The sequence below is a fragment of the Melozone crissalis genome, unplaced genomic scaffold (genome assembly GCF_028551555.1).
Source record: "Melozone crissalis strain CALT ecotype California unplaced genomic scaffold, PUWL_Pcris_2 ptg000023l_1, whole genome shotgun sequence".
NCBI lineage: Eukaryota > Metazoa > Chordata > Aves > Passeriformes > Passerellidae > Melozone > Melozone crissalis.
The window spans coordinates 34248813-34264262 of record NW_026535801.1 but is presented as its reverse complement, the minus strand read 5'-3'; the positions used below and the strand labels follow the sequence as shown (position 1 = coordinate 34264262).

Below are 15450 nucleotides of genomic sequence, written 5' to 3'. Positions count from 1 at the left end.
TAATACTGTACAATTTTCAAGGCAGCAGTAACTCCTTGATCTAGTTATGTGACTGCCATCTGAAAATACCCATAAAGGACACAGTACATTTTGTGTATCTGAGAAGAAATCAGAATCAAGATACATAGTTAGCACAATCTGTTACTTGATTTTGAATGCATCATTAATGAGTTTTTTTAACAAATGCTAGGGTTTTTCCCCACTCTTTAATTAGACAATGGAGAAGGAAAAAGAAAAATAAATGAAAGAGAAACCTTTTTTCTTAGGCTTTTCTTTTGTAATTGAATGACTTGCTTCAGTGATGTGTGATTATATTTAATTAATGACCTCAAACTTTATTATGCTGTTTGTTAATGCTAGTCATTGTTCTGGCCACCTCTGTTAGTTTATTTGCATATGTGTGGGGAGGACTATTCCCAATGTGATGATCTCATTTGATACAGAAATATAATCACATTATACATCTCGAGAACACACTTTCCTTCTTTGTTAATCATTTTAGTCTGCTGATTTGCCTTTGGTACTGCAGTTTTAGAGAGTCACTGAGTTTAACAGTGGCAAAAGTGACTCAAACACAGTGAGACCCCTGTGCAGGGTCACACTGAGCTGCTGAGGAGGGACCCCAGAACCCTGAGCTGTTTCCAGCTGGGCTGTCATTGATCACTGATCAAAAATTATTTCTGATTTCTGCCTGTTCTGACTGATTTCTGTTCTTATGTCTGAGACAGATTCTGTATTCTGTAAGTAACACTAAATTTCCTTGGATGGTGATGTAGGGGAATATTTTGTTTCCCTTATTGAAATGTTTATAGGTTCCCATTTAAGTAATAAAATGGGAAAGTGGAAAAATGGGAAGGCAGTATTACAATTGTAAAATTCTTTTAGCACTATTTCTAGAATCCTTTTTTTTCTGGGAAAATACATTTTCACCTATAAATGTTCATCCATCTCAGCTGTCCCCAGTCATCATCTGACTATTGTAACTTCCACTAAAATATCTCAGGTGACTGGTTTCCCTGGAGAAGGTAATTAATTTGTCTGCAAACCATTTGTTCATAGCACTGGTGACTCTTGGTTCTGAAAACCGTGGGATGCTCTGGTGGCTCACTGATGCACTTGGAATTATTGTCAAGAGGAACAAATGTACAAAGTCAGTGAATCTGTGACTTTGGGCAGGCATTTTACCTGGAGTTTAAATCTCTAGCAACCACTTGACAGTAATAGTAGTGGTAGAACTTTGAAAGGTGCACACTGAATAACCAGACATCACTGAGGTTAAAAACACATGACCTGGATGTAGTTAATGTTTATAATGAAAAGTATCTTGGATACTGAGTGCTTGCAGCATTTTATTTCATCTATTCAACAATATATTGGATAATACATATTTATACAGAATATTGGTCATTGAAAATATTTTCCATAATCTCTCTGCAACAGACAGTACCTCCTTAATAAACCTGGATGAATAAGTAACTCTTGGGAAATGACTCCCAAATTCATAATTAGAAGTTTTTTAAAAATTTTCCTAGGTTGTCTGGAATAGAAGCCTGAAGCAGAGCATGCAGATAACAGAGGCTGTGGGAATGGCTGCCTGCTTTGTTCTCTGGCAGATTAATTTCTGCAGTGGGTACCCAGAGAGCAGGCTGGGGAGCAGCTGGGTGTAGATACTGTGTGACTTGCATTTCAGGGCCCTGCACAGAGCTACTACTACACTGTGTGGAGGCTCTTCTGCCTTCAGATTCTTTTTGCCTCTGTGGCCAGTCTTTTTGGATGGACAGGGTGATGGGGCACTCACAGAGCCTCCACAAATCTCTGGTTTGCATCCCTCACAGAGTCCTCTGGGAAAGCACCTGCCGGGGTCTGCACCATTTGTTCCTCCAAGCTGAGGGGGTAAATGTGGTCTCTTAGGTTGCAAACCTAGAGAATTAATGGGAAAGTGAAAAGAGTCTGATCCAAAGTCCTTATTTCTTGGATTTTATTTTTTTAGTCCCTTTGCATTGATTTCAATGGACCCTGAGTCAGATCCAAGCTGCCTGTTACATGGTGTGCTGGCCCAGGACTGACAAGACTGCAGATATTTTTTCTTTTTATGTGATTGGCTGAGGCATTCACATAAATCATGGATTTTATTGAAACTGCAATTAAACTAAACCAGACTTAATGCAGACTAAAAGCCCTAGAATTAGTGTACAGGTGGACATGGGGGGAAAGGCACAAACTCAGCCATCCTGCCAAGCAAAACTGAGAAAAACTGTGTATATAATCCAACAGCATGTGAATATTAATGCACAAAATCCTCTGAGTCCCCAGTTCCCTGATGCAATTATTTTCTATTCACATTAATTGTTCCTAACAGATGACATTAATGACTTTGAGTTAAAATGTGTGCAGAGGAGGCCTTCAGCAGATCAATGCTGGTTAAAAATAGGGTCACTTTTGCAATCATTCACACAAGGTGTAACAGCTCGTAAATAAAACAACATTAACATGTTGATTGATTTATGCATGTTAATTTTTTAGTTCATTTTTATGCTTTTTTCCTGAAACCTGTCAAACTCTGTGGATAATGGTGGGGCTCGTGCTCATTTGTTATTGTTGTGTGTGAAGTAATGATAAGTTGCAAAGCAGTGACTAGAAGGAAAAGTAGAGTTTGTTTTGGATGAAAGATGATCTGTCCTCCAGACAGGAAGTCTTGGACAAAGTAAGCACAAAGAGCAACATTTCAAATTAGAACAAATCCACTTTTACCTCAGGCTCTTCATTTCCCTTGAAATTTAACAGCAGAGTTTGGAATTTTAAAAATGCTGATCTGCTGAATGTCTGACAAACGCTTATGCTTTTTGTCCTTCTCTTCTGTCCCCCCAGAAACTCCACTCACGCATCTTGGACCTCTCATCTGGGGATTTGCTGTCAGAGGTGGAACGGAGCCGAGGCCTGGTGCAAGCCCCAAGTGCTGATGCTCAGATGCTCGTGAGTGTTTGTGCTGCCCTTGCTCCCCTCACCTGGAACCTCCTTTTCTCCTCTGCAGTCTGGTGGCAGGGAAGAGCCATAAAGCTGATCTCTGAATTGGAACACTGTCGAGGCAGATAACAATGCTTTTACTTCCTTCTCTTCTCTGAAATTCAATATTGTGTCCTCGGTTGATATAGTGAGCAGATAGTGTCACTGTGTGCAAAAAAAGAGTAAATCTTAGCAATGTCCCCCATACACCTTTTTGGGTATTGATTACATCTCAGAATCTCTGAGAAATGGTCAAGGAGCTTTTTATTAAAGCCCGTGCCCCGTATTATTCATCCCACTTTTATGATATATTATGTATGAACTTTTAAAAATTCATGGGCTCTGCATTTTTATTTTTTTTTTTCAGGCGGAGTGAGCTTTGTGCTTATTTGGCAAAACGTTCACCAGCGTGGCTTTCATGTTTCATTGTCAAAGACAAAAGTAGCTTAAAAAACAAAAATCACACACAGGGAAACAAAGAGTACAAGAACAGAACATTGAACCTGCTTGTGCCTTTGATCTTGAAGTATAGTAGTGTCAACAAAAATGTAATCTCCCTTGTAATACCTACTTTAATGAAAAGGCATTGTTTCAAAGGTTCACAAAAATGCTAACAACATTTTGCATTATATTTAATTAAGCCTTCAGGTTAAGTTGCTCTAATATAGTTTTGTGTCTTTAATGGTCTGATTATTTCAATTTTCTTTGATTTCTAGGGAAAATTACATTTTTAAACTGTAATACTACATTCAAGCCTTTTTACTCTAATTTCATTAAAGGTAATGACTAAAAAGTCATGATTACAAAAATTAAAATTTCACCATGTCAGTTAATAGACCCATATGCAAGTTAAATGTATTTAATTAATGCATCATAAACATGCTATTCAAAGTACTTTCTTGAATAATTTAGAGAACAAAGGCAAATTGAAGGGGAAAACTCCACTCTCTTAAGTGATCTGAATGCAATCTAGAAATTGAGTGGATACTCTACTTCATAATCTGGAGCGACATGACATTTTTTGCACATTTTCTCCTCTCTTAAAGATGATTGCAGTAATATACTGTTCTTTTGCTTTGCTTGGATAGCTCCATTTTTTCCCATTGCTGAAACAGTAGGACCAAATGCCTTTCTCCTGTCTTAGGTGCAAAGGAAACAAAGTGAGAGGCTGGAGAGGCTCTCAGACTGGCTGAAGATGACAGGAAGGCAATACTTGTCACTGTGCTGTGATCTCTTTCCTCCTGCAGGAGAGGATTTGCAGGCATCTTTCCCTTGGATGCTGTGATGGCTGGGACACAGCCCAGTCAGTATAAAGGGCAGAATTCCACATGATGTGTTTTCCCAGTGCCAAAGTGCAGAGGAACAGCCAGAACAAGCAGCTGCTGCCCTTGGCCTGTGTGCATCCCCCGCCCCAGGAGTGGCACTGCCACAGCTGAGGAGGCTGAGGGCAGGGGTCTCACAGGGGAACCACAATGTCAGAAACACAGACTCATCTGTCTCAGCAAAACAACAAAATCCGCTTCAGAGCCAGAAACACAGCCATCAGCCTGCCTGTGGCGCTGAAAGAGCTATTCTTCCCAGAGCCACTGGATTTAAAGGCTGCTCCTCCTGCATCCATTTGACTTCCTAGGAGAACATGTACCAGTAATTCCCAGAGGTGAAATGTGCTCTTGGTGCCTCTAAATGATTTTCCCATTCCTAGGTTTTGCCTGTGATGAAGAATAATGGTTTGCCCTGTAGTTAGGTTTGTCAAAACCTGAACATTATGATGTCAGCTGAGCCATGAACAGCTGTACTGATGAACTCCTCAGCAGTAAAAATCCTGCTCTCTCCCATGCAGCTGAAAAAAGGTACAACCCCAGTAGTAATAAATGGGAGGAGCATGAGGGAATAAATGGAAGAAATTAGCAGAAGGCCAACAAACATGTCAGTGCCTGAGAAGTGCCTACAAACTGAGTGTTGTTCCAAAGATTTCCATGAGGAAGCTGAGTCTAGGGCATACACAGCCTTGATAATTTTTTTATGGATTCAAAAACTTTAGATTTCTTGTTTCTTCCTAAGTGTAAATTCTTCATTTAAGCAAAATTAATTTGAAGTATATCTACATACAAAAATCAATAAATATTCTTTCAGTTGGCCTTAATGAAATCCAAGGACAAGTTTTATGAAACGAAGGCATAGAATCATAGACTCACTTTGGATGGAGAGGACCTTTATGCTTAAGATCATCAAATCCAACCTTCACCCACCACTGGGTGGAAAGGTCCCTTGAGATCAATCCCACCACTAAACCATGTCCCCAGGTGCCACAGCTACACAGCTTTTAAATCCCTCCAGGGATGGTGACTCAACCACTTCCCTGCTCCATTGCTTGACAACTCTTTTAGCCAAGGAATTCTTCCTAATATCCAATCTCAACATCCCCAAAGGCTGTTTCCTCCTATTCTATCAGTTTCTACTTGGGAGAAGAGACTGACCCCCACCTCATTACAACCTCTTTTCAGGTAGTCATGTCTGGTGTTCCTGCTAATTAAAATGATGTCTGATTCTGTGAGGAAACTGGAGAATAGTGCACTTAACACTAAAGAAGCTCCAACGCTGTTAGGCTCAAGAATATTAGTTTGAAAACAAATTAAAGGCATCCTAGCTACTCCTACAGAGGTTTAATATTTTACCTAAAGTGCTATCTACTCTTCATTACTCTCTTCCTCAAAGCTGGCACTTAGTCACAGTCAGCTGAAATTGCATTTGGAAAGGGGCGATAACTACACAAGTACTAAAGGCAGCCATAAAGTGTCAATAAATTGCATAAGCAAGAGGCTTCAGCTGTCTGCGAGCGACACGAAGATGGATTGTCCTACGTCAGAGAGTTTCTTAGACAAAGCTTTGAACTAGATAGGAAACCAAAATTAGACTGTAATGGAGAGATTCCATTCTCAGTGGACATTCTGCTCAGGATACTAAATTAATTTACCTTGTCCAGGCTGTGCAGCCTCATCTGTTACATTGTGGGGCTATAATGCAGTTGTCAAGATGTACTTGTATTCTTATAACTTTGTTTTCTGTATCTTACCAGCGCACGCTGCTTATGTATGAAGCATAATTCAAATAGACTCAGAATAATCTTTACAATAAGACCAGAATACTAGTCCAAGAACAAAGAAGAAAACACTGAGCATTGTGGATTTTTTCCCCCTGACAAATGAAACTGTTAGCAATTTTAAATTTATTTCTCTGTATTAAATTCACCAGATGCTAAATTGCATGAGAGAAAGGCAGAAGTGGCTAACTTGCTCTTTCTTTGCCATTCTTAATCAAGGGGAAGTTAAATGATCATTTTCTCCCCATAAGATATTTCAATTTCTTCTCATATTTTAGGAATGCCAGCAGAATGTGAAATCCAGCATACCTGTCTTGAAATGCCAGAGTCAATTAAATATGACAGGCTCTAGCCGCCTGTATCCTCGGAGCAGCTGCAGCAGCAGTGAACTCTCCCTCTCAAGTGCTTGCAGTGAATATTCCAGTGGTTCCTCCTACACTTGGAATGATGGAAAGACAAGCAAAAGGGTAAATCAAATTCATTTTCTTCATGTTTTAGTTTGAGTTAATCTGAAACAAGATTAATTGAAAAGCTGCATGTTTCAGAAGTTTTAATGCTTTCCTCTCACTTTTATATTGAAAGCAGTTGTCACTAAGCTACCTATTACCACCCTTTTTAATTTTTTTAGTGATTCCTTTATCACTCCAGCTTACTTACAGTCTCCTCATTTGTTCAGACATTTATCCTGCCTTTCATATTCCAAACTGCTCTTCTTTTTTATCTTAATCCTTCCATTCATATTGTTCTTCCTACAGGTTTGTAATGCACAGCAGCCTTCACACCACTGTAAAATCCTTTATTAAAAAAGAACTTTGCTTTAAATAGAAAAGAATATAATGGAATGCCCTTATGCAACTCCTCTATCTCTTTACCAAAATGGTAACACTTTTATTGACAGCACTTATAACACAAGTGATTTTTATTTTCTTTTGACAGTCATCCGTGAGATGGGATAAAAGAATAAGCATTGGTTCTTCGCTCCCAAGCAACCTCTCAAGTCCTGCGGATGATCTACCTCCAACTCGAATCAAGGAAAACCATATCTTACAAGGGCTGAAAAAATTGCAGGAGCAAAAAATACTACTTGAACCACCTTCAGTAATATCAAAATGGGGCTACAAAGATTGCATGAACTCCAACGAAGGAATATATTCCCCTGGAATTAAGTGTGGAGGCCATAACGAACAGACTCACTGTAAGCCAATGGAAATGGGAAGTGTTTGCATTGAACACAACAAAACTTTCTCTTATGATTCAGATTCCCATGATGATGCAGATGATGACTCTTCGTCCTTACTATTGCTGCAGGAAGTTCCCAGCAAAGACTGCCGGACCTATTGTAACAAATTAACTCATAGCATTTCTGACAGTCTCTTTGACTGGGATCCTAACAGGAAACATTTGCCAGAAAGAAGTCCGTTTTTTGATTCAAAGGAAAGACCTGAGAAATTGACTAGTTTTGTCAGCGGATTTCAGGCAGAAGCAAAATCATGCACCAGGGCAAAGCTGCCTGAGTTACAGTTAAATCAAAGCCATTCTAACACAGGCTGGAAGGACTTTAATTTTCAGCTTTCAGACACTGATGACAATGAAGTCTTGGATGAATTGCATATAGAAAGCAGTGATGAGAAAAGTCCCTCAGATTTATTAGCAACTCCCTTTCCTGAGAAGTATACAAAGACCTCTGACTTGCTCAAAGTCACAGAGAATTCTCCGTTTGTATCTACTGACAAAGAAGAGAACCAGATACCTGTTCACCCAGACATCAGGCCCAAGCCATGTAATTTCATTAAACAACAAAAGGTTATAAAGAAGACCTCTTCTGAAGAGTGCATTATGGTAATTTACGATGCTAAGGATGGTGAGCCAATTGAATTCAGCTCACATCAAACTGGAGTTGTCACTGTAACAAGAAATGAGATTTCAATCAACCAGCCACAAACTATGTCCAGTGCAGAATACACTGAACTTACACCTCAGGGAAGAACTGATATGCAGCCAGGACCCAATGCTAGAAACTACACTGCTTCAGAAAGACAGGAAGATGAAACTGGGAAAAATACTCTTGAAGATAATACAGGGAATAAAAATACAGCTGTCCCCCTGACCTGTGGTGACTCTTCACGCTGTGGGAGGGTGACACAGCAAAATGCTTCACGACAGAAACTAGTGAAGCCTGTGTATGATGCATCATACAAGGTCAATTCAAGCTCCACTGTGCATGCAGGAATCAATCAAAAGCCAAATGTCACTAAAATACCCAGCAGAGGTAAATTTTCTTCCCAAAAAACTCTAATGTCTGAGAGTGGGGAGGCACCTGTAGCTCTGTCAGTGGGCCCCACAGCCCTTGAGAAGTCACCTGCTCTGCCACCTGTAAAGCTTTCAAGATTCAAAAAGGCTCAAAGCCCACCTCGTCCTTTTGATTCAAAAGTTGAATTTCAGGTTCCAAAGCCCCCTGCCCACGCCCTGCCTGACTTGAAACGTCCTGGCAGAGGAGATGGGGCAAAGTACCCAAAGAGTCAGAGTCCAGCCTCACCACTGTTGCCTCAGCACCTTATAGAGCCCAGTAGCTATGGGGAAGCTCCAACCAGAGACTTTCATTGTGATTTAGCTGCTGTAGAAGCCCGGTCTCCATCCCCACCGCTTCCTCCAGGCAGGTCAACATCCCTGTTGATTCGGCCCAATTATGCTAATTCTCCACCTCTAGCAGTAAAGTTAGGAGGAGCTGGTCCCACTGAAACATCAAAAAATGTACTGAAATCATCTCCATTAAAAGGGACTGTGAACTCTGGCTTTCATAATCAATCTGGTCATGAAATGCAAGCAAAAAATGTATCTTCTGGGGCCAAAATTGAATTATCTTACCTTCAAGAAAATGCAGAAGGAATTGTGCAAAATAAATGCACATCTCAGCAATCCCACAGTGCATGCCAAGGACTTTCCAAAGTTTCCACAAAGCAAGTCTGCCCAAAAAGCCCTAATCAGGTGGGTCTCCACAGGAATCGTGAGTATTCCAGCACAGATTTTCAAACAGCCAGGTCCTTTTCTCTAGGCTGTCCATCACTGGAAACAACTCCTTCACAAGACACTTATTCCAGAAAAAACAATATTTCCAGTGACAGCGGGTTGGATCAGCTACAAAAGATGCCAAACATCCTCCCCACAACTCCTCAGTGTCACACGATAAGCACAAGTGAGCCTCTGCTGTCTCAGGTAAACAATTTCCCGTCAACGCCGCTTCACGCCGGCGATGCCGCGCACGCCTCTCAAAACTCTAATGAGAGAGGAGTGAAAACCCGTCTCCCTGTAGGACTGAAATTATTTGTCAAATCTCCCCAGCTTCTCCGCAAGAGCTCTACTGTTCCAGGGAAGCAGGAGAAAGACAGCATAAATGCAGCTTCCAAAAGTAATGGGAGCTCCAGTAAGTACAAGCAAAGCGAGTCTGTGTGTGTAAACACCAAAGGTGCAATGGATGCGGAATTAAAGGACGCCAGATGTGATGGTGAAATAAAAAATAATTGTGCTGTGGGAATTGGTATGGATACAGCATCAGCTCATTCGCATGAAAGCTGCAACTTGGTGGTAGACAGAGGAGATGGATTAGAAAACAAATTAGTTAAGAGGTCTGTTTCTTCTGGCAGCAAGTCGCACTTGAAGCCGGCGCTGGGCATGAACGGAGCGAAGGCTCGCAGTCAGAGTTTCAGCATCCACACAGGGGAGAAGCCATCTGCCCCTGGGGCTGAGGGGCTCGGCAAAGTACGGACTCAGATCATTACAAACACTTCTGACAGAGGGAATTCTCTTACAAGGCAGAACTCAGCCGTGGAAGGGCTTCAGATCAAGGCTGCTCCTGGGACAGCAGTGACACCAGAGGCTCTTTTATATACTAGTAAACCCACAGAAAATTCCTGTCCTAGACAAGGCTCTGTTGGAAATATGAGCAGTTGCAACAGCCAGCATGGAAGCCCAAGCAAATTGCCCTTCAGACCATCTCAAAGAGTGGACCAGTTTCACAGCACTTCAAAATGTGATGGAAGCAAACCATTTTCTCAGAAAGACGCACGCAGTCTATCTGTGCAGAGTGAGAAAAGCACTGAAAGCTTTAAGCATGAAGCTCTGGGTAAGAAAAGTGTTCTGTCAGCAGAACTGGAGTTAGAAGCCTCGGCTACTGTATCTTCCAAACAAATGTTGTCCTTCCAAAGCTTCGATGGAGTAAAGTGTCCTCACAAACTGGAAGCAACAAGGTCACGAAGGCAGCAAATGTCTTTAAAATTAGCAGAAACCTCTGAGAAGGTCAATGATCTTCTGAGTTCTCCATCTCTGCAACCTACCATAGAGGAGAAAGTCATGTTATGCATTCAAGAAAATGTGCAAAAGGGTCAGGGACAAACCAAATCCCCCACAGTGGAGACTAAGCAGAAGACTGGGCCTTCTATAGCCAGTTGGTTTGGCTTCAGAAAGAGTAAGCTCCCAGCACTGAGTAGCAGGAAAACTGATGTTCCTAAAACTAAGGTGGAAAAAAAGGACACAAAAGTTTCAGGATTTGGAATTAAGCAGGCAAAATTAGAGAGAAGAAAAGAAAAGAAGAAAACCGAGCAGCACTGTGAAATAGAAAATCAGCTTAACAGGAAAGCTGACAATGGTGACATTTTAGCCATGGAGAGCAGAATTGTGAAGCCTTCCCAAGACTCTCCCGGTGAGATGGAGTGTGAACAAGTCAGAGGTTCTACCACAGCTGCCTACTCACCAAAAGACAGCTTCATGAGGGAGCTTTTAAACAGGTAAAACTCCAGAACACGATGTGGGATGTGTTGTTGTCCGTGTAGCTTTACAGGTGGCCAGATGTGAAGTTCAATGTATGTTCTTTTTGTGCTAAGAATGCACAGTAGCAAACAGTAGGTGCACAATTTTGACTTTATTCTCTACAGGAAAAAAAAAAAGGCATTAACAATGAGATGATAATTTTGTTCATGTTACTTTAACCAAACCATTGGTCTTTGAAATTAAAGATAGGTGAGTTACATCCAAGCTGATAATTCAAATTATTCCAGAAATCAAGAATCTAGGCAGATGGTGTGTAAATATAGAGGGTAATTAGGTACAGGTTTTAATGCATTCCATCTTCCTGTACTGTAACCAGAAAACACATATTTGGTAACTTGTCAGAATTAATTACCTTTCCAGCTCTCACAACCTTTGGTCACAGAAGAACTTAGCAATGGGTATATTATGTTTTCACGTTTGCCCCACAGCAGTCCCAAATATAATACAAATCATCACATGTGAAAGGCTAAATTGATATACTACCTGAAATTGCAAGTGACAGGTTTGATCAAGGCTAGTTAGAAACATTTATCACTCAAAGGTCTAGAGACAGAAAGATACAGAGAGGTTACTTTAAACATTAAAGGAATGGGAAAGTGGAGTGATTGAAGAAGGGCAATGCAATTTATCAGAGGAATCACTCTCTACCTGCAGAGTTGATAAGAAAGCAGCTCAGCAGACAGAAAGTGGATCAAATAATGTTTCCTACAGGAGTGTGTCGAAGGGCAGCTCCCAGGGCTCCTCTCTTCATGGCAACTCTATCAGCTCTCAAGGAATCCACAGGAAAAACACCAACACAAAAGCTGATATGGAAATGCAGAATCAGACCCTGGTAAGTGCTTCAGTACATGAAAACATTATTACCTTCTTTTTAACTTCTGGATGTGTTTCTTATTGCCATTGCAGGCAAGCAGGATAATAACTGTTTATATATAAGATAGAAGGATATTGTGTACCTAGAGGATTGTGAGTTAATACAAAAGTTGGCAGCTTGGCTATAGGCCACATTATACAGATAGTCATGAAGATTCTACTGCTTCTGCTGGCAATTCAATTCCTGAGAAGATACATGCACAATGATGCTATAATCATACTGTAGTGGAGTGAAATGATAGGACTATTTTTTTATTTTATTTTTAACTCTTTCCCTTAAAATTGCATGCCAGTATTAAACATTCCTCTGAACATTTTAGAGGTCATTAAGCCTAAAAAGTACACTGCTGATGTGGAAAAGGCAAATTATTTGACCACATTTGGGAATATTGTCACTTAAGAGGGAATGTTCAAAAGCAAAAACATACATTGGACATGCATCTCACTTTCTGCCATTAAAAATCTCCCTGTTAAGGGCCTGTAGTTAAGTTTTATACTTCAGTAAGGTACTAACTGTACCTGATAATTTAATTTATTCAGGGAGAAGGAATATTGTAACATAGAAGAAAAATTACCCTGTTTTCTGTTAGCTGCTGGAGTCTGACTTTACTGCATTGAGAAATGTTCACACAGAGTCCAGGACTGTTACCTAAAGTCAGGCTGAAGGGGTGCCCTTCCTGGTGAAGCTTCTTTTAATTAACCTTAGAATTTAATGAGCAATGCCTTGCCTAGCAAGGACCTTCCCTGTGATGTTTTAAAGTCCAGCCCAAGGAGAGCAGAAATACTTTAACCCTATTCTTTCCTCAGTCCTGAGATAGCTGTCTTGTCCATATTATTATGATTATTATTAACCATAACCACAATTTTAACAAACAGCCTGGAAAATTGTGCCACATATAATACTTGCTCTGAAGCTGAGGCTGTTCCTTTTGTTGTTCTGATAGAAATGAGGTACTGAAGTGCAGCACACACAACTGGGGGAATCTGAAATACAAATTCTCTGGGAGCATTACAAAAAGCTTTGTAATGGGAAATGAAAAAACTCCTAGCTTAGGGCTAATGGTGAGATGCTTGAGGTCAAGGCATTCCATACATAGTTTCAAGACATTCCATACATAGTTTCAAATTCAGGCAATTTTTTTTTTTTTTTACTTTAATACAGACGTCTTTGCTGAGAACATCTGCAAGGTCATTTTTTTTTTAAACTTACAGGGAACATATGCAAAATGAATGTGTTTGAAAACTTTCCTCCTGACTCCTCTGGTATCATCTCTTCTTTGAAAATGTAGATGTCTCCTGCATTATAAAACCACAAATTATAAGCATATCTAAGGCTGTCCTTGTAGTGTCACTGAAAGGAAAGAGAGAGAATGAAAGTCTGGAAATGTGCAATATGCAGGAAATTCAATCCAACTGATCTAGAACTTAGATAGCAGAGCAGAGCCCCTTATCAGAGCCACTCAGTTTAACTATGCCCCATTTAATATGGTCCTGACAGCTTTCTTTGCTGTACAGAAGTACAAAAACTCTACACATTGCTGCTACAATTTCATTCTAGCTTATTATTTTCTAATGCTGCAATAATTTGCTGTGCTTTTTGTCTGTCATTTTGTGAAGTCTTTCTAAATGCTGCAATAATAGTCTTTGAAGTATATCTTAAAGAAACACACTTCATTTTGTGAAGGAACTACAAAGTTGCTCTTAATGTACATAAATAATGGAGAAATGCTAATTATACTATTTAGTTTTTAAGGACATATTAGTTGTGGTGAAAAGGCATTACTTCTGCTACACCATACACTCTTTTGTTACAAAGTATTTTTCTGTGGTTTCTGAAGATTAAGTTACATTTATATGTTTCTTTTTTTTTTTACTTTCACATTGTGTTTTCTGTGGCACTTAATTCCTGAAAGAGATACCTAGTGCCAAGAGACTGATGACATCCAGAATAACAAGATTTTAAATGTGCTTACAGTTATTAATGCTAACTTATGAAAGAGATATACCTTAAGATTCCTCAATATGTGGTATTTCATCTTGTCCTCCAAACTTCTAAAAGAAAAGCAATGCAAAGTCTTTAAATTCAAAGTTCATGAATCTTAATACTATCATTTCCAGTTATTCTTTGGTGTCTGCTCACTTTGAAGCAGATTGCAAATGGCTGGGAGATAGCTGTGACTGAAAACAGACACATGCAGTAGAATGGCCTGTTGTGCTTTTTTTTTTCCTCATAAAAAGACAAAATTAATGCTTTTGGAGAAAACAGCATAAATCTTTTTAAAAGCCCTAAACCAGGAAGATTTCTTTTCTTTTCTGAACAATGCAAAGTGCACTCAGTCATACGGTTCAGTGCAGAAGCTGCTGTATTTCCAAACTGCTTATCAGATATATACTGCTGCTTTAAATCCTGGCTAGAACAGTTTCTAACATTAATTTTCTAGCACAATCTTTTCCTTTAAAAGCTATTTAATTTTTGATGATTAAATCACTTTTCTTACGACGTGCCAGGTAAAGGCTTGAGGCACTATTACACCATAACATATGCACCAATTACCTCTGATTTCTGTTCATGCAAAGGATGTTATTGCTGGACTGGCACTGGATTTATGGAAAAAGCAGTGTTCCACCCATGGTGGCCTTGTACATTCACCTTCAGAGGGACACACTTCCCGTTAGTGTTCATCAAAAAAGCACTTTGCTCTAAAGGCCAGCCAGCAGAAATACATAACACCTCAGCCTACACCAAGGATATTCCATGTTCTCCAGCACTTTTTCATGTCCTTGGCTGGAGCTTAAGGTGAGATACAATCATTTTTGTCCTGTACTGCTTCATTTCATCTTTGTGATTTTATTGCAGCCCTGTGTGATTTAGAACAGCCACGGGTTTCACTTTGTAAGGCAGAAATGTGGCACCAAACCCAAAGCACCAGAAGTTTTGTGTGGCACTCTGTGTGCTCAGGCTGTGTGTTTGGGGAACACCCAGGGATCTATCCCAATATTGTGAAATGTCACAAATGTCTCCTCATTTTCCACAGCCTAAAGAGAAGCATATCATAAGAAAGAAAAGATGTAATCAAATGCTTGGGATTAAGAGATGAAAATTCATTTTTAAAAATCTCGAGAGCAAGTCTTTGGTGTTGTACTTGGGCTGCTCACAAGAGGTCAACAGGGCTGCTTGTGAAACCCAGCCAGCAGGATTTACGCTGTGATCAAAGATATGTCATGCAAATGATGATGAATTCCAGTGGTTTAGATCACAAAATGTGCTCTTGTTATGGTGAGCGTGCTGGAAGCAGTTTAAAACAGCACAGAGTGATTAGCAAATAATTTAAGATCCCTGAGATATTGAAAGCAATTTTTTTCTGGGGTGCTGCCTTTCCTCCTGTCATCACCATGGAAGTATCTTTATTCCTGTTTGATTTATGGAGCATGGCAGAAAAATATGTCCTTGAAACTGAATGGTGGCCACTGATGGCACATGATGGAGGGAAGGGGATTTCAGTGTGTGCTAGGAAGGGACTCAGATTATCTGTACACCTGGGAAACAGGAGTGCAGAATGGCAGGGCAAGGATACATCTTGGAAAAAACCCAGAATATCTGAGGGATTTTAAAAACACAAACTTGAATACCACACACAGCTCTTAGAGTG

At 40.0% G+C, this 15450-nt stretch overlaps 1 protein-coding gene across 1 annotated transcript in view; it reads left to right on the top strand.

The window, feature by feature from the left end:
- NCKAP5 (NCK associated protein 5) overlaps nucleotides 1-15450 on the top strand; it is a 369194-nt gene that overhangs the window by 304684 nt on the left and 49060 nt on the right. Inside the window, exons 11-14 of the mRNA XM_054278273.1 lie at nucleotides 2869-2973; nucleotides 6382-6570; nucleotides 7040-10884; nucleotides 11582-11759. Coding sequence (XP_054134248.1) covers nucleotides 2869-2973; nucleotides 6382-6570; nucleotides 7040-10884; nucleotides 11582-11759 — 4317 coding nt within the window. The remainder of the gene's footprint in view (nucleotides 1-2868; nucleotides 2974-6381; nucleotides 6571-7039; nucleotides 10885-11581; nucleotides 11760-15450) is intronic.